Source organism: Drosophila bipectinata, chromosome 3R (assembly GCF_030179905.1).
Source record: "Drosophila bipectinata strain 14024-0381.07 chromosome 3R, DbipHiC1v2, whole genome shotgun sequence".
Lineage (NCBI taxonomy): Eukaryota > Metazoa > Arthropoda > Insecta > Diptera > Drosophilidae > Drosophila > Drosophila bipectinata.
The window spans coordinates 10962604-10984780 of record NC_091739.1 but is presented as its reverse complement, the minus strand read 5'-3'; the positions used below and the strand labels follow the sequence as shown (position 1 = coordinate 10984780).

The 22177-nt window shown below is 43.4% G+C and overlaps 7 protein-coding genes across 9 annotated transcripts in view; 3 read left to right on the top strand and 4 right to left on the bottom strand.

Moving 5' to 3' along the window:
- Window positions 1-44: 44 nt before the first annotated feature.
- The window catches only part of Ino80 (chromatin-remodeling ATPase INO80), a 42667-nt gene continuing 20534 nt past the window's right edge, over window positions 45-22177 (bottom strand). The window contains exons 9-14 of the mRNA XM_017247811.3: window positions 14115-14273; window positions 13501-13603; window positions 13347-13435; window positions 11165-11459; window positions 1668-1952; window positions 45-374 (exon numbers count right to left, since the gene is read on the bottom strand). Coding sequence (XP_017103300.2) covers window positions 112-374; window positions 1668-1952; window positions 11165-11459; window positions 13347-13435; window positions 13501-13603; window positions 14115-14273 — 1194 coding nt within the window. The 3' untranslated portion in view covers window positions 45-111. The remainder of the gene's footprint in view (window positions 375-1667; window positions 1953-11164; window positions 11460-13346; window positions 13436-13500; window positions 13604-14114; window positions 14274-22177) is intronic.
- Window positions 4197-5221, bottom strand: LOC108129652 (uncharacterized). The gene has a single exon (XM_017247820.3). The coding sequence runs from the start codon at window positions 5040-5042 to the stop codon at window positions 4281-4283; it is 762 nt and encodes a 253-aa protein (XP_017103309.2). The 5' UTR covers window positions 5043-5221; the 3' UTR covers window positions 4197-4280.
- LOC108129651 (uncharacterized) lies at window positions 5375-6368 on the bottom strand. The gene has a single exon (XM_017247819.3). The coding sequence runs from the start codon at window positions 6241-6243 to the stop codon at window positions 5449-5451; it is 795 nt and encodes a 264-aa protein (XP_017103308.2). The 5' UTR covers window positions 6244-6368; the 3' UTR covers window positions 5375-5448.
- On the bottom strand, window positions 6444-7633 carry LOC108129653 (uncharacterized). The gene is made up of 2 exons (XM_017247821.3): window positions 7195-7633; window positions 6444-7142 (listed from the first exon to the last, which is right to left on the bottom strand). Exons 1-2 carry the CDS (start codon window positions 7419-7421, stop codon window positions 6641-6643), a joined length of 729 nt encoding a protein of 242 aa, XP_017103310.2. The 5' UTR covers window positions 7422-7633; the 3' UTR covers window positions 6444-6640.
- On the top strand, window positions 14922-16758 carry LOC138926694 (putative serine protease K12H4.7). Of its 3 annotated transcripts, XM_070281701.1 has the most exons (7): window positions 14922-15066; window positions 15114-15319; window positions 15372-15598; window positions 15683-15818; window positions 15873-16087; window positions 16149-16418; window positions 16479-16758. In XM_070281701.1, exons 1-7 carry the CDS (start codon window positions 14926-14928, stop codon window positions 16586-16588), a joined length of 1305 nt encoding a protein of 434 aa, XP_070137802.1. In that variant the 5' UTR covers window positions 14922-14925; the 3' UTR covers window positions 16589-16758. The 3 variants fall into 3 exon arrangements, with proteins under 3 accessions (XP_070137802.1, XP_070137801.1, XP_070137800.1); XM_070281700.1 differs by having other exon boundaries at window positions 15375-15818; XM_070281699.1 differs by having other exon boundaries at window positions 15372-15818.
- LOC108129646 (putative serine protease K12H4.7) lies at window positions 16881-18967 on the top strand. Its single transcript, XM_017247812.3, has 7 exons — window positions 16881-17223; window positions 17371-17552; window positions 17614-17849; window positions 17909-18140; window positions 18198-18370; window positions 18431-18721; window positions 18784-18967. Exons 1-7 carry the CDS (start codon window positions 16957-16959, stop codon window positions 18888-18890), a joined length of 1488 nt encoding a protein of 495 aa, XP_017103301.3. The 5' UTR covers window positions 16881-16956; the 3' UTR covers window positions 18891-18967.
- On the top strand, window positions 19412-21183 carry LOC108129648 (thymus-specific serine protease). Its single transcript, XM_017247814.3, has 5 exons — window positions 19412-19666; window positions 19728-19909; window positions 19969-20436; window positions 20490-20656; window positions 20718-21183. Exons 1-5 carry the CDS (start codon window positions 19439-19441, stop codon window positions 21113-21115), a joined length of 1443 nt encoding a protein of 480 aa, XP_017103303.2. The 5' UTR covers window positions 19412-19438; the 3' UTR covers window positions 21116-21183.

Below are 22177 nucleotides of genomic sequence, written 5' to 3'. Positions count from 1 at the left end.
TTAATGGTCTCTAATGGTCTATCGAGAAACTATTTTCTTTAGGATATTTTCCATCTTTATTAAACAATTTATAAAACTATTTTTTATTAACAAAATCTTGTTCTTTATTTCTTATTTTTCTTCAGGTCCAGTGGTTCCTTGAGAAGGACTTGGGGCTCGACTTGTGGCGGGACTACTGCCAGGAGGCGTGGCATCCGGACTACGACCCAAAGGAACGAGCAGCGGTCCCATGGGTCGACGGGCCCGAGGTGCTCCACGGGTGCCTCGGCTGATGGGTGTGGCAGTCTTGGAGCGGGGTCTTCCCGGTCCCCGCTTGGCAGCCATTCCAGGAGACTGTCCAGCAGGAGCAGGACTTACGCCGGGTGTGAAATCAGCTGAAATGAATAAAGATACATTATATTTTTTAAAACTTTTTTGTGCATTCCATTAGTTGAATGAAAAAGGGACTCTGGATATTGAATAAAGGATTGGCTACTTTCGTAGTAATTCCCTTGACATTTGCCTCCGCACGTTTGGACGAATCCTGGCTGTGGCAATGTGTGCAATTGTGGTTTTTTAATTGCCAAAAGTCCCCGGCACATTTAAGCCCAACTCCTCCTGGCCAAGTGTAATTTATGCAACGTTGCGTATTTGCCATTGCGATTATGTCTCCATTTTCGGACAACAGCAACGGAACGTGTTCCTGTCACGTGTTCCCCCTCGCTCCGCATCAGAAGTCTGGGATTTTAAGCGGATTTATTCAATTATCATTTGTCGTGAGCCCGAAAATACAACTGAAAATTGCCACATTGTTGCAGTCTTATGTGTCCTTTAAATCGAATTTGTTTGACTTTAAAATCGTTGAATACCCCATGTAACAGATGCGAATTACTTTTGAAAATTACGAATCACATTGGCGGCAGTCTGCTTGTAGTTACGTGTTCTTGGAAGTAGCCCAGGCATTAGGAATGACATTTTACGTATAAATTAGTGCCAATTTCCCCCCAAAACCAATTCAATTAACAGCAATGTGGAATGCGACACGAGGGGGAAAGATAATGCAGCCAGATGCAAATCTTTGAACAAATATTTGGCTTGACTTGCCGTCGCCTGAAAGGGGAGCACCCCAAGGGGTGTTTTATCTGAAAGTATTTTTCAGTGGAGAAATATTGAAAATGTTTGTTTAATTCCAAAACGCCGGGTACTGCGTTAAAATTGTCACGTACCACAAAGTGGCGGCATTATTCCTGCGGGCTGTAATCGAGACATTTAAAAAAAAAATGTGAATGCCACGAAGGGGGGCACTACCGGTAGATCAACCACAAAGTAAGGCAAAGATAATACCATGAATATGGGGAGAAAAGGAGTGATTACCAAAAAACAAAAAAAATACTTGTTCCGGAAAAGGCAGCGATAAACGTGATTATGACAAGCGATTAGCGACAAGTGACACTCGGCTCAACAGGAGGGGGAAATCCTTTCGGAGGGTTAGTTCTTACAAAGGGATGAGTTGGCAGGCGATACCAAGTAGCTTTTACAGAGAAAATAATATAAAATAGAAAAATTTAAAATAGGACAGATTCTTCCTTTTGAAACTAAAGATCAGCAAGGAAAGCTTCTTCAGTTTTTTCCAATTTCTTTAAAATTTTATCACAAATAGGGGTATTTTTTTGTACCAGTGTACTAACCTTCTTCGCCGGCGTTCTCGCCACCGCCGCTTACTTCCTGTTGTGGCAGGGGTGAAGACGCTACCGCTACCGCTCCGGTTCCCGCTTCTGCTGGCGCTGGCGTAGCTGCTACCGCTCCCGGTACCGATACCGATCCCGCTCCGGTCTGCGTCGGCGTTAGCACGCGCTGCATCGAGCCGTGTCCGCCGCCCCGCCGCGTGCTGCCCCTGGGACGACCGCGCTTGGTGCCGCGCGGGTGGTGACGTCGCCGCATCGGCGAAATGCCGCTCAGGTCGCCGAGGAAGTCTGCAAACGGAAATTTATAGGTGAGTCGTTATTGATTAATTGCGGTTAGTGCCGAGGCCGAATCCAGAAACATCTGGCCCAATATATAAACCCAAAAAACAAACATTAAAATTGGAGTTTCGTTACATTTGCCACAATTTTATGGCCAACCGACAACCTAAATGGCTAATTAATGGGGATGGTCTGGATGGGTTTCGGCCGGCTGGCAGTCGTGGATCCCTTCTTGGGTTTCCTGTGGCAGAGATCTCCATTTCGAGCACCCACTAGCCAGCAATCCACCGGCACACCATCGTTATTTGTGCCATGACCATATTGGTGCACTTAACGTGTTACTTTTTATGCCCCAGAGACAATGGCAACTGAAAACTAGTTCCTCGCCAAGACCAACCCAAATGCCAAAGCAAAAATATGCGAATTTAGATATTTCCATATTGTAATGCTTAACCCTTAGATAAGCTATGGGGTTTCATACTTTTCTCCTATGTTTTTCCTTATATTTATCTTTATATAGTTGACCAAAAGTTTAGCTATGAGCACATGGGTTAAACCTTTTCATTTCACTCAGTTATATGTCACTGACTTTAGCTTAACTGTAAATTGCATAAATAAAAACCGAGACTTCCACCAACAAACAATAAACAAGAGCCAGTTAAAAAAAGTTGCAATCAGCGGGCAGACGAACATTGTCAGACAACAATGTTGCTGTTCTACTGGTTCCATTTCTGCAGTTAGTTGTTTGGTATCTTGTCTGGTGTTTGGCGACACTGCCTGGCGCTTGGCTATTTTGGTATGCAGTACAACACACAAGTGCAGCCAGCCTCCGGCCATCGGATGATCAATGATCATCACCGCATCCCAATGCGATACCAAACTCATGATCGACATTGTCTAGTCAGTACAGTGATCATCACCATCGGCAGACGCCAGAGAAATTGTTACTAAGATACCTACCTACCTATAGGGAGTTCTTAAACTCTTCAATTTCATGTAAAACTAGCTATACTATTACATGCCCGAAAAATCAACTACAACAAGCTTTGCTATTGAACTGAACTTTGATTTTCAGCCATAAGTTTTATCAATAACATTCAATCCAAGGCAATTCACACAGCCCGAAGAGGTTTCTTGGCTTTTCGGCAATTTGTTCTTGTTTTGTAGCTGCCTTTGGCATGTATTTCGGTCAAACGTCGCGGCATTGCAGCAAAACATCAAACCCGAACAAAAGTTTCGCTTTTTAGCATATTTAAGCTGTCAGCGAGGGGAGGATACGGGTGGGGAAATTCCAAAGTCAATTGAAATGTTTGAATTTATATAGGTTAGGTTAGGTAGTGGGCTTAAGAATAAATAATAAAATATTACAAAGATTTCTAGACAGGTTAAATTTCTATAAAGCCTATAAGACCCTTCTCAACCCACTAGTACTTATCCAAAAATCCTTTCCTCAAACCATTGATTAACCTATTGTATAGGCCCTTTACCATCAATAATACGTACTCCCTTTGCTCTAGTTGCATTTATGATTGTAATAAATATTTCGCTTTTGCCTGAATTGCTGCTGTTTGTCGGGTAACATTCACTTTGGGCTTGGAACCTGGGGCTTGGGGCACATTCATATTGCCAATTGGCACGAAAGGCCGCAGATATATAACTGCAAGCAACAAAAAATGGAAAAATATGCAAAAAAGCGGGAAGTAAAAAATATATATACAACTGCCAACAAGGAGGTTCAGCAGCAGAGGAAGAATAAGAATCCGGCGAACATAATCGGATTTTACAAATCATTCATTCAATTATCTAATTGATTTGACTGATGATCATTTGTGAACCTTGATCCTAGCACTAGGGTCCCGGTGCCTGGTGCCCAGTGCCCGATGGCACAGCCAATGTGACGCATGTTTGCTACGCCTGATAATGAAATGAAAGAAGGGAATCTCAGCTCCGAGGAGCTCACCTTTGACTGTAATGCGCCGGCCATGACTAAGTGGCTCTTTGACTTCTTGCCGGGCCCTCAGTACGCGCTACCTCAGCTTGCCATCGCAGATTTGCAGGCTTAGATTACATTTTCTCCTCCGGTTCCTACCAGCGCTACTGTAAGCCATAAAAAGTCAAATAAATTTGCGATTCTTATCTGTGTGTGAAATTGTTCATTTTTTAACGGATTTGATGGCCAAGCCTGGCCAAGAACGGCAGTTGCTAGCTTTTTCCAAACTATAATGAGAAAACCCCAAGAATTTGTCGGCGATATTAGAGGGACAAGTCCATTTACTAGCAGCAAGGAAGCAAGCAAAATACCAACAAGAAGGGGCGTCTTATCCTTCAAGGATAAAACTACATATAAAAGTATTCATATTCAGGCCGCGTCACAGGCTTCGAGAGGTAGAGCAGGCGGATTTGGTGGAGACGCCAGCCCTGGGACGTGAACTTCTTGCGCGGCGGCGGCGGCACATCCAGCACATCGTAGACGTGCTCCGGAATGATGCAGTGGGGCGGATAGGGCGGCATGACCTTTGGCTTGGAAATGCTCAGGATACGGGGAGAGATCCTGGCCTTGAGGGCTGGCTTGCGGACGGCGAAACGCAGCTCGGCCCAAAACTTTCCTTCGATGTCCTCGTTGGGGAAGCACTTTGGCACCTTCGGAGGGTCGAAGGGTCGTCCCTTGTCGTGCAGCGGCGGTTGACCCCAGACGATTATGGGAGAGTAGGGGTGTACGGGGTAGACGTATTGGTGCTTCTCGCTGCGCTTCCGATCCAGAGGCGTTGACAGATATATCATTTTCTGGGCAAACTCGTCCCAATCGGGGGTCTTCGGCTTCCTGGCACAGGGTAAGTACTTCTTCAAGCACGGTATTTTCCTTGGCGGCGGCTCCGGCAGCTCTTTCGGCATAGCCCGTTTGCCGGCCCATTCGTAGAAGTACTTCCAGTCGGGTTTCTTCATCGGACCCGGTGTCTGCCATCGGGTGGGGACCACCCTTTCACGGACAATCCTAATGCATTTCGGCTTGGAATTTCGCTCACACCACTCCACCCAGCTGGGTGGTGGCTTCGGAGCGGCGAAGACGCTCGCAGGCCTCTCATCCGGCATGATACTCATCTTGACTTTTTTGGATTTTTCGGTTTTGCTTCGGGGTTTGTATTCCAGCTACTAACGACTACTCTATCACTTAGAATTTTGAAATAAAAACCAATCGGATCAACATATATTTTTAATATAAAATTAAAACTTTTAAATTTGAGGTCTGCGTAGTACGACTTGTAAAAATGGAATGGCATGTTAAAGGACTAGTCCACATTAGCTAAACTGATGGCTAAGGCAAGGGCTACTTGTGTAAAGAATTTCAAACCACTTTTCTTTGATTTGAAAACCAATCACAGATTTTTGAAAATTAAAACAAAGAGCTTAAATAAATTAAAATTCATTGTAAATAAAATTATTATTCCGAAAGAAAATATTCATAATTTGGCAAAAACATGATAGAACCAAAAGCAGCAACCTTGACTCACGCCATGTAGAAGTAGTCATAGGACGGCCTGGTGATCGGTTTGGCGAGGTACATCAGCCGAATCTGGTGGTGGCGCCATCCACTGCGGGTGAACTTCTTGCGCGGCGGCGGTGGCTCCTCCAAGGGAGCCAATGGTCTTTCCGGGATGAGACAGTGTGGAATAGGTGGGTACTCGCGTGGCTTGGCCAGACTAACGATTCGGGGGCTGGCCAAACCTAGGAGGGCAGCCGGACGAATGGGAAAACGCAACTGAGCCCAGAAATCGGCTTCGACCTCCTCGGTTGGGAAACATTCGGGAACGTAGGGAGGCTTGAATGGCCTTCCGGGGTCCCGGTGAGGCGGTCGACCCCACACAATCGCCGGGGAGTAGGCTGGAGGATTGTAGATCCTAGCATACTTCTCGGTGATGGTGCGGGGTGTGGATAGCGTTTCCAACTTTTCTTGGCGTTCGTCCGGATCCAAGGGTTTTCTTCCCCACTTGTAGCATGGCAGGTATTTGGCGGCACAGGGCAACGGAGTTGGCTCAACCTCAGCTCGCTCCCGGGGCATGGCCCGAGTTGCCGCCCAGGCGCTGAAGTGTTTCCAATCCTTCTTGCTCATCGGACCCCGCTTCTGCCATTTGGTGAGTTTCCGTGGGGTCGGGGACACCGCTCTGCATGTAGGCTTCGAGTTGCGTTCACACCATTCCACCCATGATGGCGGAGGGGCAGTTTTCGGCGCGGATTCAGATTCAATGGCGAAGCCATCTGAGATTATATCACCCTGGCCCTGCATCTGATCTGAGCTCTTCATTGGCCTCCAGTTCCAAAGGTGTCACTTGCAATTTTTTTTTGTATTTTTCTATTTACTTACTTCTGAAATTTTACTCAAGGCTGTGCCCTAAAGCTGATCTGGTTGGTTTTTGGAACCTTGTTATATAAAACATTTTTGTGGCCTACTGTAGGCCTACTATGACCCGGTCATAGGTCATACGACTTTTCCACGCTTTAAAATATCAACAAAATTATATTCTTTATTAAGCTAACAGATTATTAAGATTTCACAGAATTTCTTGAGTCTAATCAGAGTCATGTTTATGGTCAAATTATTAACACCAGACTACAGTTCCAATAACTAACCTAGATAGGAAGGGTTACCATCCAGCTTAGTTAGTGGTTCTGTAGCTCTGTGAGAATAATTTGTGCCACAATTAGATTTTGGTGCAATGGCAGCCCCCCAGGGCAGCCAAAACCCGTGCATTTGGCTTGGCTAGGAACTCCAGGCGCTGCCGATGGAGTCGCCACTGATGGGCCGTCATTTTGTTGCGACGGGGCACGAACATATCATCCGGTCTGAGGGGAATGGGACAATGCTGAGGTGGCGGATACTCCCTCGGCTTGGACAGCGCAAGTATCGACTGTCTAGGCACGGCTAAGAGGGCCTTCCGTGAAATGGGAAAACGGATATTTGACCAGAACTCGATCTCTAGATCCTTGTGCTGGAAACAGCAGGGCACTTTTGGTTTCCTCACGGGTCTGCCCTTTTCCGGCTGTGGAGGATGACGTCCCATGATATGCGGGCGGTATGGAAATACCTCTTTTTTTGGAGGAACGTGTTTCTTGCGCTGCCACCTAGGTTGGCTCAGGCGTTCAAAGACATTGCATGAATCGTTTCCTCTTGCTGGTGGTTCCGAGGCTTTTTTGTATACTGTCCTGGAGAAGTGTTATGGTCTGGTTTAAGGACTCCTTTATTTTGGTTGTTTACCTATTGGAGTTTACCCGGCCACCAGCTTGCTGTCGTGCCATTTCTATCCTCGAGCTACCCTGATACTGCTTGTGGAAGTTGGCCCAGTCATCCCGACCCATGGGTCCTGGTTTTTGCCAGCGAGTCGGATTCGGTCTCGTGAATGGAGTGTAGAACGGAGGCTTGGGCTTCGAGTTCCGTTCACACCACTCGCGCTGTGACGAACGGACTGATCGCGGATCCGCCATGGTGCTGCTTAAGGCCCAAGAATTTCAAAAAACTGGTACTCAGCCAAAGGGAATTTGGAAATTCTTGAAAAAAGTAGGATTTCGATAGAATTTGTAAGAACTTTTTTTTCTAATTTTTTCATTGAGCCTTTTAAAGATTTTTTTAAGAAACATCTTGGCAGACCGTTCACACTTCTCCATTTCGAAGCAACAATATTTGTGATTTGTTGGCATTGAATAGTTGACACAAAAACTGAAAGTTGGGGCAAAGAAAATCACATTTTCCTTTTTTCATTTTCACGTTTTTTCCAACGGCATTCAAATTTTCTAGCAAAATATATGTACATTCTTCAAAAGCCTGAAAAATGTTAAAGAAACTGGCTATATTTTAAAGCCGCATTGAACCCAAACGGCTCAATCACGAGCCCAGTTTCCTAGTGACTAGAAGCTGCTTTGTGGCATTGCCCGTGGCGACACGCATTCGAGGTCATAACCCAATTCCTTTCGTGGCTGGCCAACTGCAACTGTATTCCCCATTTGCGATGCGATCCTCGATCCTCTCCTGCAGCCAATTGAAATTCGGTGCGCATTGTTATCGATCGCACTTTTTGCCTGGTGATTGTCGTCTGCCGGTTTCCAGTGCCCACTCTTCTGGCCTTTCTAACTCTGTCGTCTACGCCTGGGCCCGGTTGGTAGTTGTGGTCTCTGTTGGCCATGTCGCCCATCTTCATCATCGTCTTCGACAGCGGCATTTGATGAGCAGCAGTTGTGTTGTCGGCGGTTTGTTCGCTGCCATTGTTTTGATTTGTTGTCGCCAGTTTTCCTGTTTTTCGGGCCGAAGCCCGAAAGTCATTAGCCGGACACTTCCTGGCCGGAACTGCAAAGGAGCTGACTATGGGCTGACTAAACCACAAAAAAATAAAAAGGAGTCTTCAATCTGGCAACCGCAAAGTGATCATAGCATGTGTGAAATTGACACCACAGATGGGACTCGAACTAACGGAAACGCCAACAATTTTACGCTACATTTGCTTGATGACCAAAAAACCTCGCTGGCAGATGGTCCTGCCCGGCCCTGTTTCCTTTAATATTTTTTGGTGGAGCCGGCGACTAAAAAATATACACACATCCCCTGGGCAACACCCCAAAGGATCGACTTAAAAGGGAACTAAAATTGGAAACATTAGGGGTTGAAATGTAATTGGAATGCACTTATGCTTGTGGTCTGATTATTTTGGAAACATCAACGAGTCTTTAACAAAACTTAGCAGCAGGAGTTTAAAGTATAAAATATTTCATTTTCAAAAAATTTCAAGAATTTAATTATTATTATCAAATCCTAAACAGCTTTAATTTGTATTTCAATCAATCAAAGTGGTCTTAATGTGGTTTTGATACCCCATTATTAAGTCAGGCATTTAAATCCAACCCACTCTGTCTAGCTGCGAATTCTTGAGCGAATTCGTTTCGTTTTCACATTGCAAATATGATTAACCAATTTGAGTCAAAACCACTTTAATTATAGAGTCTCAGGCCGGCTTGGACAAGTGGCCAACTGCAATTGGCCAAAAGGAAAAACAAGGCAGCGCTGCGATCCCCGGCACGTACTCACTATGGGCGCTATGGGGGCCAATAAGGTGTAAATTTATGCGCTAAAACTTCGGGCTAAAATCGACCGGGCCATTAGCAAACCGAGCCTATGTTGAATACTTCTATGCTATGCTTCTGAACGAAACGCACATTTTTCATATGCCTATGGATGATTGGCATTCGAGAATGATTTTTTAGGTTTTGTAATTACCTGGGTCTGTGTGAATTTTTGTGGCCAATCAAAGTTTTTGTTCGCAGTTTTGATTTGCTGCCAAGATCTCCGGCTTACGGCGTAATTGCAACTCATGGCTAACTTGTATTCTATGAGATACTTTTTTGCCGCTGTTCCCTGTGAGCTGCGAGTCAAAACAATACCGGTACGCACTCCGTACTATGGATATGTTAGACAAGTGTTTTCGCTTAATTATTTTCATGTCTCACAAGCTCCGCTGACAAAGTGGACAAGGATCTATGATCTAATGAATATTTAATTCGATTTCGTTGTATTCGCATTTTCTTTGGGGTGGAGTAATGGCATCGTTTAGTAATCCGCTCCGGTTGCATTTCGTTTGGACGACTTCATGTGAAAGTTGCGCATTTGGCACGTGTCCCAATTGAACGGCATGGCATCAATTAAGAAATTGTTGCACATTGTGTTTGTTACACAAGACGACAATTAAGTGGGCTTTGAGGAAAAGTGGTGCACGCACTGGCAGCAGCTTCATTTGAATGATGCCAACACACACAATTCCACAAAAATGTGGACAATTGGCCCGTCCTGCTGCATCAAATTCAACTCCCGCCATGGAATGCCGTCAAGTGAAACATTTCGCTCCAGTTGAGTCTGCAAGAAGTCAGCATTTCTTCGGAAAGAATTTCTAGACACAGTGCCCACCTCTTCGGATTCATGACAATGCCTCATTTCGCCCCGAGACAGCAATAAACGGCAAATAAATGTCGGTTAACATTACGAAATCAAAACAACAAAAGCAACCTGCTCGGATTGCCAATTTATGTAGCCACAACACGTGAGCTCATTGATTAAATTAGCCAAGTCTTTCGGACAAGCCCTGTGCACATAAAAAACAAAATATATTTATGAGCCGCGATTCAGTTCGTTTTTCTTACTGTCTTTTCCCCGGCATTGCTTTCCTTGCTTTTTTGTGGCATTTTAATGCTAAACAAAAACCGAATATCAAACAAAAACCAAACGACGAGTGACAAGCTAACCAAACATAATCAACTTCGGCCACAATCAATTGGGTTGCGTATGTCTTACAAGGCTGGGAAATACTGTAGAAGTTGGGCCTACTCGGAGTTGATTCTTTTTATAATTTTTACAAAAATAAATCGACAAACTAATTGGATAATATGAGCTCAAAAGTTTTATAAAAGCTAATATTTATATCTATTATTAATGGTAAAAAGTATCATTATTTTCGTGCAATCCACAGAAGAGCGGGAAGTATCAACATCGACAACAAGTCGTAATGAAAACGTAATCAAGCGACAGGCGAGCGTTTCCAGTAACGAGATGAAACCGGGACATAGGCAAAATTAGCTGCGTTCGCAGGCGAATTGCAGGCCAATCAGTGAGTGTGCCACAATTTGGCCAACCAAACAGGCAAACAAACTGGCAACAAACTGGTCAAGTCACAGATGCCATCGTAGCGTCTTGTTGCCACAGCCAGCAACTTGCAACTTGCAACTTGGAGCCAGCATCAACGATCTGCTGACGTCGCACTTGTCGCGATTTCACATCAGTTTTGTTTTTGCTGTTTTTCAGCCATTGCCTACTTTTCAACGTCTTGTACTTTCGATTGGTTAATTGTTAAACAAATTTGAAATGTCTGCGGCCTGTGCATTGCAGCACCTCATTTTCCTCCGCTTATCCTCTCGAATGCAAATAGCAAATCGCATGAGCTAACAAGCTGCAATCGTTGCACATCCCACATGAAACTGGCCCCTCATAACAGCCGACATGCTAGGCTGGTAGACCACATTTTCGGCTGCCTGTGCATTGGAGGCGATTACCAAATAATATGAGTTATTAATCACTAACTAGCCACATAAATATTTGAGTTTGAAATGCTAGGCGCCCACATTATGAGATCTTGTATGCGATTCCCAGAAAAGGATTGGTTTCCGATTGACATTCCTATTGATGTACTCACTCAGGGATTCATTTTGTCCCATTATTGTGGGACTATCGTTGTCAACCACGACGGCATCGTTGTCCGATTCGTTTTCCACACAGGTGGCTCCCGGCACATATGTCTCCTGGCTTTGGGTGGGATGGTTGCTGTCCGTGCCGACACTGGAGGCCGAGGAGGTGATACCCACGTCGATGAAGTCCTCCTCCGGGTCCAGTTTCGGGCGCTTGGCCGCCGAGCTGCAACTGGGCACATCGTCATCGGGTTCTCTGGCCACCACTGGGGCAGGGGTGGAGGTGCCACCCATATTTACATCCTAAGACAATAAAAACAAATATGATATAAAAAGGTTATGCCTTAATTCCCGAATGTAACAATCAAATCAATTAGCATTTTAATGGGCAACGGAAGTGAAACATCTTTGTTGTTCCTGCGATACAATCTTCGGGCCGGGCCCTTGTAGCTTCCTCCCCTTTGAGCCATTTATAATTTATGCCAAGTTATCTCCGCTCCCCCGCCACCGGCCAGGTGGCATAAAATCATTCATGCCAAACTTGGCCAGAACCAAGACCTGAGTTATGGGCCGGTCAACTCGCGGGGGTTAGTGTTAAAAATGGGCCGCATTCGGAGGGAGGGTATCTGGTAATTGCTATGCTTGAGGAAATTGTTCGGAAGTAGGGTAAAGAGTTTTGCATACATTTCGCCCAGATTTTGATGGCCAATTGCTGGGAAAACAGTAGCAATTTTCCAACATGCACTTAGCTGCTTGTTAAGTCGCTCAGAGATTAATGATATTAGGCTGTTAAAGTTTGAAATAGTTTGGCTGCTATGAGAGCTTCTTCCCCCTCACATATTCATATTATAAATGATTATTAAAATTCAATTAAAGCAAAACTTCTACCTTCGATCGCTTACCCTTACTCTACCAATAAAACCAACTGGGCATAAAGCCTTCTAGTAAATTACAAGTCATTATATCAGTAAAGAAAATAAACCGTTCTATAATATACAACTGCGACACATAAATCTGTTCCAATTGAATGCCCTCTCTTCGATCAAAGGAAAACCCTGCCAGCACTTAACCTGAAAACATGAAAAGTACTCTATTCGCATTCGCGCATTGGAAACTTGAACTTCCAACCGTAAATGAATTGACAAGACGTCCGAAAGAGGTGAGGAGGGGATAAAGCTGCGTGCCATTATGGTATTATGGTATAGTATCGCATTGTGTCGACTGCCGGTGGCATATGAACTTGAGTGGAGTACAACTGCAAGTCTGAGTGCCCAACTCACTAAATGGAGGAGCAAGCAGTGCCACAGAACCAAAAACGGAGAGAAGCCACCAAGACGGAGACTCAGACTTGGCCAAAAGGCAGAAAAGAAGCAACACCAGCACCAGACCATAATCAGTGTTCCATTGAACGCACAAAATCATTTAGCGAAACCAACAAAAACAAAAACAATAAGAAAGCACAAAGAAGAGTCAGGGCCCGAGTTTGGAGGTGGTTAGTAGCAGCAGTTTTGTCAGTGGTAGTAGAGCCTGCACCCCAAACAAAACCAAACCAAACCAATCCGATCCGATCCAAGCCAAAAGGCACTTCAAACTGTTTTTTAAAAGAGTCTCCGAGAGACTGCGACTGCGAGTCCAAGTAGGGTAAGGCAAAGTGTTTGCTTTGGAGAGTAGTAACTAGTGGGGAATATGGTTACACAGAGAGAAATACTAAAATATATAGGGGTAGACTAGGTATAGTTCTAAGAAGATTTTATTCTCTGTGCACTACACTTGGATGAATGAATACAGTGGGCTCATGGGCCATGGAGTAGGTTCAAAGCACGCTATGGTACCAGACCAAGACCAGCCAAGACGATGAGTTGAGTTTTGTAGCAAATTGAATTGTCTTTGTTGTTGCTTTGGTCGTATGTGTGTCTGATATTGCATGAATCACGTGACCATGACCACCACTGCAATGCCAGAGGCCAAGAACAACAGAGCCGGGCCTCTGTCTCTGTATATGGCCGGTATTCGCAATTTGAACCTCACTCAGAAGATCATTTACTTTCATTAGGAAGCGAAGACGAATCTTGTCGTGTAGCAAGTGCAAACTTGGTCTAATAAACGGCCATTAGGTAGGAAGTCGGCTTGGATAATGCATGAAATGACCAACACGATGTTCCTTCTATTTTTGGGACGAATCTTTCTCACCTTATTGGGATTTCGTCTTTTGCGTTCGCCTTGAGTGGCAGTGGCTCCTGGTAGCGGCGAGGACGAGTGTAGCTTGGCCTCCTGTCGATCTGTTTGAAGAATAAATAAATGTATATTAACGCCATCGGGTATTAATTTTATTTTCTAAACTCACACTTCATTTCGATTTCCTCGTCGTCCAACAGCAAGGAGACCACTTCCTTGGGTTTGAGGGTATCTGGTTTGAAATTGCCGCCACTTATGACCATGCGTTGTATCTGAAATCGGAAATAAAAAGTATTCAATATGCAATTGAATATCCAATTGAATAAAATTAGAAATTCAGGGCAGGAAGCGAAACGAAACACGTACGAAAATTCGGGGTTAGCGCCAAAGTGTACCCCGAATTTTCTCGTCTGGCGGCCCGAAATGCTTTTATATGATAATCAGGGACATTCTGGGTTTTGTTGGCTAAACCAATAAATGCACAAGAAAGCGGAAAATGCTCGTACTTATACAGAACCCAGGAGGCGTAACCGAAATGTCGCCTAACCAATTGTATAATTAATTTCCGGTGTTGGTTTACCATCTCAACTCATTCCAATCGCATCTGTGAACACTGGTAGTCGTGTTTCCTATTGGTAGCCTAAAGTACCTTAGGAGGGCCTTTTTTTTTGTAAGCCCAACAAAAGCACGTGCCTAATATGCGTTTAAACAAAAGGAAAACCGAGCGAACTTGAAGACTTTGCGGTTCGGTTTCAATGGGGCTTCCTGTAGGGGATCACTCACCTCGCTCTTCTCCCGGGCCCTCTGTAGGATCCGCTCCTCGATGGTTCCCTTGCAGATGAGCCGGTAGACGGTCACCTGTTTGGTCTGACCCAGACGATGGGCCCGGTCCATGGCCTGTTGATCGACTGTGGGATTCCAATCCGAGTCATAGAATATGACCTAGAAGTACAAGGATTTAAAATTATTTTTAAAGAGGTTCTTACAATGTTATTAGAGGAAAATATATTGAAGAATCTTCTAACCGAAATGCAAATCACTGCTGCACACGCACATCCTTTTGCCATTTCATTGATTATTTCGAGCCTGCATATTAAGTAGTGCTTCCTCGAATTCCTCTACTCTATAATCCACTTTGTAGGGCCACGAATTCTACGCCTTTCCTGTCTATTATCTGGAGTAGGAAAAACTTCCCCCACCAGGCATAACCCTTTGTTGTCCCAGTTGAACCGCCACTTGGTACGTGTTTGGTGTGCAAGTGTTCAGGAATTCCTGGTCGGTTCCTCAAGGGTTGTCAAGGGTAGTGGCATTTCCGGCCGATTGATGGGACTAATTAAAATCGAAAGAAAATCATAGGCATTGGATGTTTTTCTCTTTTTATGTGGAACACGTGTTGTAATTTCTATTCAGAAGTGACATAGGGAAGACTATCGATTGAAGTGGAAATTATATTAAAAGATAGCAAGAAGCGAGAGCAGTAACTTCATATTTCTAGCCATGAAAATTAAACCATTAAATTTTAATTCGATATGGCTTTTGTAAACCCTATAAAAGCAAATAAAGTATTAGACTCTCAACAGTAATATTTAAAATAATGGCTTCTGGAAAGCTATTTATATATTTATTAATATCATTTTTTATTGGCATTCAATCAATCATATCTCCCATTGAATTCAGATGGATAGAACAAAAGTTAGATCATTTCAACGACAGTATTCCGCAAACCTTTCAAATGGTGTGTGTTTTTTTTTTACTTCTTGAATTATTTTTTCTGTTTTTTAGAGATATATGGTTAAGGAGGACTACTTCAAGCCGAATAAGACTATTTTCTTTTTCATGGGCGGAGAAGGCACTATTCTCTCGCCAGCCACAAACGTTTCAAAGATTATTCTAACCGACAGTTACATGCACGATTTGGCAAAAGAGTTTAATGGATACCTTATCCACAGCGAACATCGTTACTACGGAGAAAGTAAACCCAAAATAAGGTAGAGGTACTGCAAGTTATTTTGACATTTAAATAATTTAATATTTAAATAGTAGAGACTTGACAGTGGAGAACCTCAAGTACCTCTCAGTTGCGCAGGCTTTAGCAGATGTTGCAACATTGATTAGGTTTCAAAAAGCCAATACCACCCACTTTGGAGATTCCAAAATATTTCTTGTGGGTGGATCGTATACTGGGTTCTTAGTGCCTTGGTTTGCCAAACTCTATCCAGAACTCATGGACTTGGGATGGGGTTCAAGTGCACCCTTCGAGTTTAAAGGTAATTTTAAAAGCTTTTTTGAAACTGTGTTTAAAATTATAGTAAAAATTGGTGGATCAAAGTGTCACGAGAAAATAATAAAAGGCTTTAAAGCTATTGATCTTCAGCATTCGGAATATTGTGTCCATTTGGAGGGAGAACATTGTAAAGACTCTTTGGAAAAACAAACTATATTTCAAAGATTTACCGTCTTGTTTGCATATTTAGTTCAAACTGGAAAGTAAGTAATTAAATGAATATTTTTTGTCCAATTTCTTATTATTTTTCGATTTAGCAAAACCACCATTCGAAAGGCCTGTAAGGATATATTGGAAACCCCTTTTATTTCGTTTTTAAGAAATCATTTAATTCACGACTTTAAGTGTACTTATCAACAAAATAGAAATCTTGAATATAAAAACCTGAGTTTTTTCGAGAAATTGGGAATAAATTATACCTGTTTAGACCTGACGAGGACTCTTAAGAATGAGAGCTATACGACGGATCCAGGTATGTTGGCATTATCTAGCTTCTATTTAATATTCGCTACAAAGTTAAACTTACTCTCTAGCTCGCCTTTGGTTTTATCAGCAATGTTATGAGCTTGGAAACTTCCAAACTACAGAATATGTTCCTCTCCAATTTTATTTAGATTATTGTAAAGACATTTTTCCAGCACTACCACAAGCATATATGTTTGAGAGAATACAAAATTCTGATATAGTTTTTGAAGATTTAGACGAAAACACCAAAGTTAGTGAAATATTTCTAACTCAAGCGGAATACGATCCTTGGTCCGGCACAAAAGTGAGGAATCACAAGCGGACTTATTATTTAAAAGGTAAGGGACCTTTAATATATGTATTGTTAACACCATTGATTGAATGATTGATTTACGCAGATGCATTCCACTGCGAGGATCTAAGAGCAAAAGCTGTGAATAATAATCCCTCTATAAAAAAGTTAAAGAGAGATATTTATAGAGAAGTTCAAAAGCTGCAATTAGTTTAAAATCATACATTCGATGGAAAATATTTAATAAATTTTAAAAAGTTGTTTTTTTTTAATGAAAGGGCATGTCAGACACCTCTTATACATGACAAGAACAAGTAGTACTTGTACTACAGCGTGTAAGCTCTTATCCGAGTAACTGTATTACCTACATTTGAAGTGCCCTCGACTAGAGTGAGTGAACCACAATGATTGATAATCAAATAGGTGGTGGTGTTCGATAAGACGCCGCATGGCGTTTAAGGCTAATAAGAAACAACATTAAAAGCCCAACAATCTATTTAGCCCAGTTGACTATTATTTACTGGCTTAACAAACAGCTAATTAAGTACCTCTTGGCGATAAGATTTGGCTTTTAGCTAACCTAAATGAATCAGTTTGCACAAAAACTGGTAGAGCTTGATCAGTTCCATTTCGAGTCTCGACGGTCAACGATGAAGTTCTGGTTGGGAATTGCTTTGGTCCTTCTGGTCTTTGCCCAGAGCAAGGCTTCCATATTCCAAAGGACCTTCAAGAGGCTACACGATGAGCCTCCACTGCCAAGCAACCAAAACAGGGCCGATATAGTGCAGACCCTATGGATCGAACAGAAATTGGATCATTTCGACGAAGCGGAAACGCGCACCTGGCAAATGGTAGGAGCGATAGGAGCTTATTACCTAATTCCAGACTAGAGATTAAGAAAATTATTACCACATTTGGAATGGGGCTCCTAATACGGATACATTCCAAATTCTTTGCTATCTGAACTGCTATTTCAACAATTTTTAAACACTTTTTAGCGTTACATGCTCAACGATGCCTTGTACCAATCGGGTGGACCCCTGTTTATTTATTTGGGAGGTGAATGGGAAATATCCTCCGGAAGGATAACTGGGGGCCATATTTATGACATGGCCAAGGAGCACAATGGACTTCTTGCCTATACCGAGCATCGCTATTATGGACAGAGTAAGCCTCTACCGTAAGTAATGTCTTCACAGATACCTTTTAATTATTAAAATATTTAAAACCCATTTTTTTAGCGATCTTTCCAATGAGAATATCCAATATCTGACTGTCAATCAGTCCCTGGCTGATCTGGCTCACTTCATAACCACCATCAAGGCAACCCATGAAGGGCTTTCCGAGTCAAAGGTTATCATTGTGGGTGGATCCTACTCTGCCACAATGGTCACCTGGTTCAAGAAGACCTACCCCGACCTAGTGGCCGGTGGCTGGGCCTCCAGTGCCCCACTGTTTGCCAAGGTGAACTTTGTAGGTGAGTGGATTAAAGATTGAATTTAAATTACTTTCTAACCACTTGATTCCTGATTTTAGAGTACAAGGAAATCACTGGACAATCCATTGAACTAATGGGTGGCTCAGCCTGTTATAAACGCATCGAAAATGGAATTGCCGAATTGGAGGACATGTTCGCCACCAAACGGGGAGGAGAGGTCAAGGCCCTGCTGAAACTATGCGAACCCTTTGATGTCTATAGCGATCTGGATATTTGGACCTTGTTCAGTGAGATTTCGGATATTTTTGCAGGTGTTGTGCAGACCCACAAGTGAGTTTCAATTGAAAATATTCTTAAGAATACTTTTCTTACCATCCCATCCCATAGCGCTGGTCAAATCGAAGGTGTTTGCCAACAAATAATGGCAGGATCCAGTGATCTTATTGGTGTGGCTAGTTTTCTTCTAGACGAATTCGCAGAAAGTGGTGGCAAGTGCTACGATTTGAGTTATGATGGTATTACCGGAGTGCTTCTAGATACTAACTACAATGGCAATATCAGTGAGTGATTTCGTTAAACTTTAATTTACAATCACTTAATCTCTTAATTTATGATTACAGTGCGTCAGTGGATTTTCCAAACATGCAATGAGTACGGTTGGTACCAGACCTCCGGCTCCAGGGATCAACCTTTTGGAACCAAGTTCCCAGTGACCTATTATACCACCATGTGTGCCGACCTGTACGGATCGAAATACAGCAACGAGTTTATCACCAACCAGGTGAGCACCACCAATGCATACTATGGCGGCCTGACCCCTGGCGTGGAGAATGTCTACCTCACTCACGGACAACTGGATCCCTGGAGGGCCATGGGAATTCAGGATGCAGACCAAGCTACCATCCTGCCAGGTGAGATTTTCAATATAGGAGTACCTGAAGTTAAAAATAACTAAGATCTTTTTCCTATTTAGAATATGCCCATTGCAAGGACTTTAATTCTATCAGCTCCAGCGATTCAGCTGAAATGAAGGCGTCCAAAGAACGCATTGCCGAGTTGGTTCGCGAGTGGGTCAAGTAAACGTGAAATTAAATAAATAAACAAATAAACGCAATGTAACTATTAATTAAGTAAATAAACATGTACACAACCTACAAGCCATTTATTAATCGAATGAGACGGAAAGATAAGATTAAATATACTTCCAATTAATAGTTTTTATTTCGAGTAGATGTTTTCCAATCACTTGTAGGAAAGGCCATTGAGATTGCCAAGTGGAGGTACTTTAAATAGTATACTTTGTCAAGGGTCTTCGAAAAATCTATCGATAAACGTGGAAATTAATTAAAAGCGTGTTTCGCGCGATTGTGATTTTGATTGGAGAATTATAAATTAGGATTCCCAGAAAATGACAGTAAAGGTTTGACTGGCTTCCGATCGATTTATGGTATTCTGAAAATACAGTTCCTAATCGCACTTTGGAGGCTATCATATCATGTCGCTGGTCACTTATCGGGTCTGAGAAATTTACAATCCTTATCGTGGCCGCAAATTACTACATAACTCTCCCGTCATAATGGCTAACTTAAAAGCCAAAAGCCAACTAGTCGGTTGGTTCATTTGTGAAAATGGCTGCGATTCGTTTGGTTTGCCTTGCCGTGGTCTTGGTCCTTGGACTTGGCCAAGCATTGGACTTCTCCAAGGTCAAGGATGTGCCTGTTCTGGTCAAGACTCTGAAGAACTTGAACCGCGGTCCACCACAGCAGGTGGTGACTAAGCGCGCCAATGTCGAGGAGAAATGGATCACCCAAAAGTTGGATAACTTTGACGATAGCAACACCGCAACCTATCAGATGGTACTTGGAGATTTATATCCTTAAAATATAAAATATTATATTATATACTTGTACTTTACAGCGTTACTTGATCAACGATGAGTTCCAAACGGAAGGCAGTCCCATTTTCATTTATTTGGGCGGCGAGTGGACCATCGAGTCGAGCATGGTCAGTGCCGGCCACTGGTATGACTTGGCCCAGGAGCACAAGGGAGTCCTGGTGTACACCGAGCATCGTTACTACGGCCAGAGTGTGCCAACCACGTGAGTAGCCTGGACATTAATCTTCCTTTCTATAACTTAAAGATTCATTTGATTTTCAGCACCATGTCCACTGAGAACCTGCAGTACTTGCACGTGAAACAGGCCTTGGCCGATGTGGCCAACTTCATCACCACCCTCAAGTCGGAGAACGCTCAGCTGGCCAACTCAAAGGTGGTGTTGGCCGGAGGTTCCTACTCGGCCACCATGGTGGTCTGGTTCAAGCGTCTCTACCCCGACCTCGTTGTCGGTGGCTGGGCCTCCAGCGCTCCTCTCCTGGCCAAGGTCGACTTCACCGAGTACAAGGAGGTGGTGGGCAGGGCCTTCCTCGAGCTGGGCGGCCAGCAGTGCTACGATCGCATCCAAAACGGCATCGCCGAGCTGGAGTCCTTGTTTGCCAACAAACGTGGCGCGGAGGCCAGGGCCATGTTGCGTTTGTGCAACAGCTTTGATGACCAGAACGACTTGGACCTGTGGTCCCTGTTCAGCAGCATCTCGAACATTTTCGCCGGTATCGCCCAGTACCAAAGGTAAGATAGCTAATTTGGTTCTTTTCCTTCACTTCATTCCTGTCCACCCACAGTGGTAATGACATCAACGATTACTGCGACTACCTACTGAGCTTCCGTGATGATGCCACGGCCATTGCCAACTTGGTTTACTGGGCCTTTGGTGTTCCCACTTGCATTGATGCCACCTACGCCAGCTCAGTGGAGTACTACTTGTGGAGCGTGGAAAACTTTGACGCTGGTAAGTCACTGAATAACTTAAAAGCCTAAAAAAAACTATACCAATCGCATAACCCCGACAGGTCGTCCTTGGTATTACCAGACCTGCAATGAGTACGGATGGTACCAGAGCTCCGGCTCCAGGAATCAGCCCTTCGGCACCAAGTTCCCCGCCACCCTGTACACCACCCTGTGTGGCGATGTCTTCCACTCGCGGTATGGCAACGAATTCATTAGCAGCAATGTGGCCCAGACCAACGTAGACTTCGGCGGCTTGGAGCCCGGAGTAGAGAATGTCTACATGACCCACGGAGCCCTTGATCCCTGGAATCCCATGGGTCACGGAGTGGCCGAGGGAGCCACAGTCATCGCCAACGCCTCCCATTGCTCGGACTTTGGATCGATCAGGTCCACGGATTCCGCAGAACTGAGAGCCTCTAAGGAAAAGCTCGCAGAGTTGGTGCGCGAATGGTTGGCTTAAATATTTTCAAAAAAATTTTACATTTTCAATTGATTAAAAACCAATAAATAAAAACAATATAAAACAAGAAAGGAAAGCTAACTTCGGGCGGAGCCGAAGTTTATATACCCTTGCAGCTAAAACCGGATATATATCGCAAACATCGGATATAGTTGGCCGATCCTTATGAAATTTGGTAGGATGGATCAAAATATAATCTGTACCAAGTTCCAGCTTTCTATCTTCAAAAACACAAAAGTTGGGTCATTTCCGATCGTTCAGTTATATGGCAGCTATAGGATATAGTCGGCCGATCCTAATGAAATTTGGTAGGTTGGATCAACTAACCAAAAATAGAGTCTGTACTAAATTCCAGCTTTCTATCTTCAAAAACACGAAAGTTGGGTCATTTCCGATCGTTGAGTTATATGGCAGCTATAGGATATAGTCGGCCGATCCTTATGAAATTTGGCATGTCGTATTATTTTGCCAAAAATAGCTCTCATGTCAAATTTGAACTCTCTAACTCCAAAAACACCAAAGTTATACCATTTCCGATCAATCAGTTATATGGCAGCTATAGGATATAGTCGGCCGATCCCGGCCGTTCCGACTTATATACTGCGTGCAAAGGAAAGAAGGGTGTGTGCAAAGTTTCAAGACGATAGCTTTAAAACTGAGAGACTAGTTTGCGTAGAAACAGACAGACGGACAGACGGACAGACAGACATGCTCATATCAACTCAGGAGGTGATCCTGATCAAGAATATATATACTTTATAGGGTCGGAGATGTCTCCTTCACTGCGTTGCACACTTTTGGACAAAATTATAATACCCTCTGCAAGGGTATAAAAAATTTAAATGGATAAAATAATGGGTATTATTGGGTAAAAATAATGTAAATAAGCATTTTGAGGCACAAGTTTTACTAAACATCTAAGAATACAAATCTATATATGATAATCGTATTAGATTGTAGATTGTATTATGATAATGATTTAGTTTTTGATTTTGTCCCAATAAGTGCTAAAGGGTAAACCTTCGACATCTTTATAGTTACCAGTCAACATGAAGAAATACT

Coding starts and splice junctions, on each gene's coding strand:
- LOC108129651 (XM_017247819.3), bottom strand. CDS start 6,243: ATGAAGAGCTCAGATCAGATGCAGGGCCAGGGTGATATAATCTCAGAT.
- LOC108129646 (XM_017247812.3), top strand. CDS start 16,957: ATGAATCAGTTTGCACAAAAACTGGTAGAGCTTGATCAGTTCCATTTC. Junction 18,141..18,197: donor GGTGTTGTGCAGACCCACAA/GTGAGTTTCAAT, acceptor CCCATCCCATAG/CGCTGGTCAAATCGAAGGTG. Junction 18,371..18,430: donor TAACTACAATGGCAATATCA/GTGAGTGATTTC, acceptor TTATGATTACAG/TGCGTCAGTGGATTTTCCAA.
- LOC108129653 (XM_017247821.3), bottom strand. CDS start 7,421: ATGGCGGATCCGCGATCAGTCCGTTCGTCACAGCGCGAGTGGTGTGAA. Junction 7,143..7,194: donor GGCCGGGTAAACTCCAATAG/GTAAACAACCAA, acceptor ACACTTCTCCAG/GACAGTATACAAAAAAGCCT.
- LOC138926694 (XM_070281699.1), top strand. CDS start 14,926: ATGGCTTCTGGAAAGCTATTTATATATTTATTAATATCATTTTTTATT. Junction 16,088..16,148: donor GAGCTATACGACGGATCCAG/GTATGTTGGCAT, acceptor CTTACTCTCTAG/CTCGCCTTTGGTTTTATCAG. Junction 16,419..16,478: donor GCGGACTTATTATTTAAAAG/GTAAGGGACCTT, acceptor TGATTTACGCAG/ATGCATTCCACTGCGAGGAT.
- LOC108129648 (XM_017247814.3), top strand. CDS start 19,439: ATGGCTGCGATTCGTTTGGTTTGCCTTGCCGTGGTCTTGGTCCTTGGA. Junction 19,667..19,727: donor ACACCGCAACCTATCAGATG/GTACTTGGAGAT, acceptor TGTACTTTACAG/CGTTACTTGATCAACGATGA. Junction 19,910..19,968: donor GGCCAGAGTGTGCCAACCAC/GTGAGTAGCCTG, acceptor TTTGATTTTCAG/CACCATGTCCACTGAGAACC.
- LOC108129652 (XM_017247820.3), bottom strand. CDS start 5,042: ATGAGTATCATGCCGGATGAGAGGCCTGCGAGCGTCTTCGCCGCTCCG.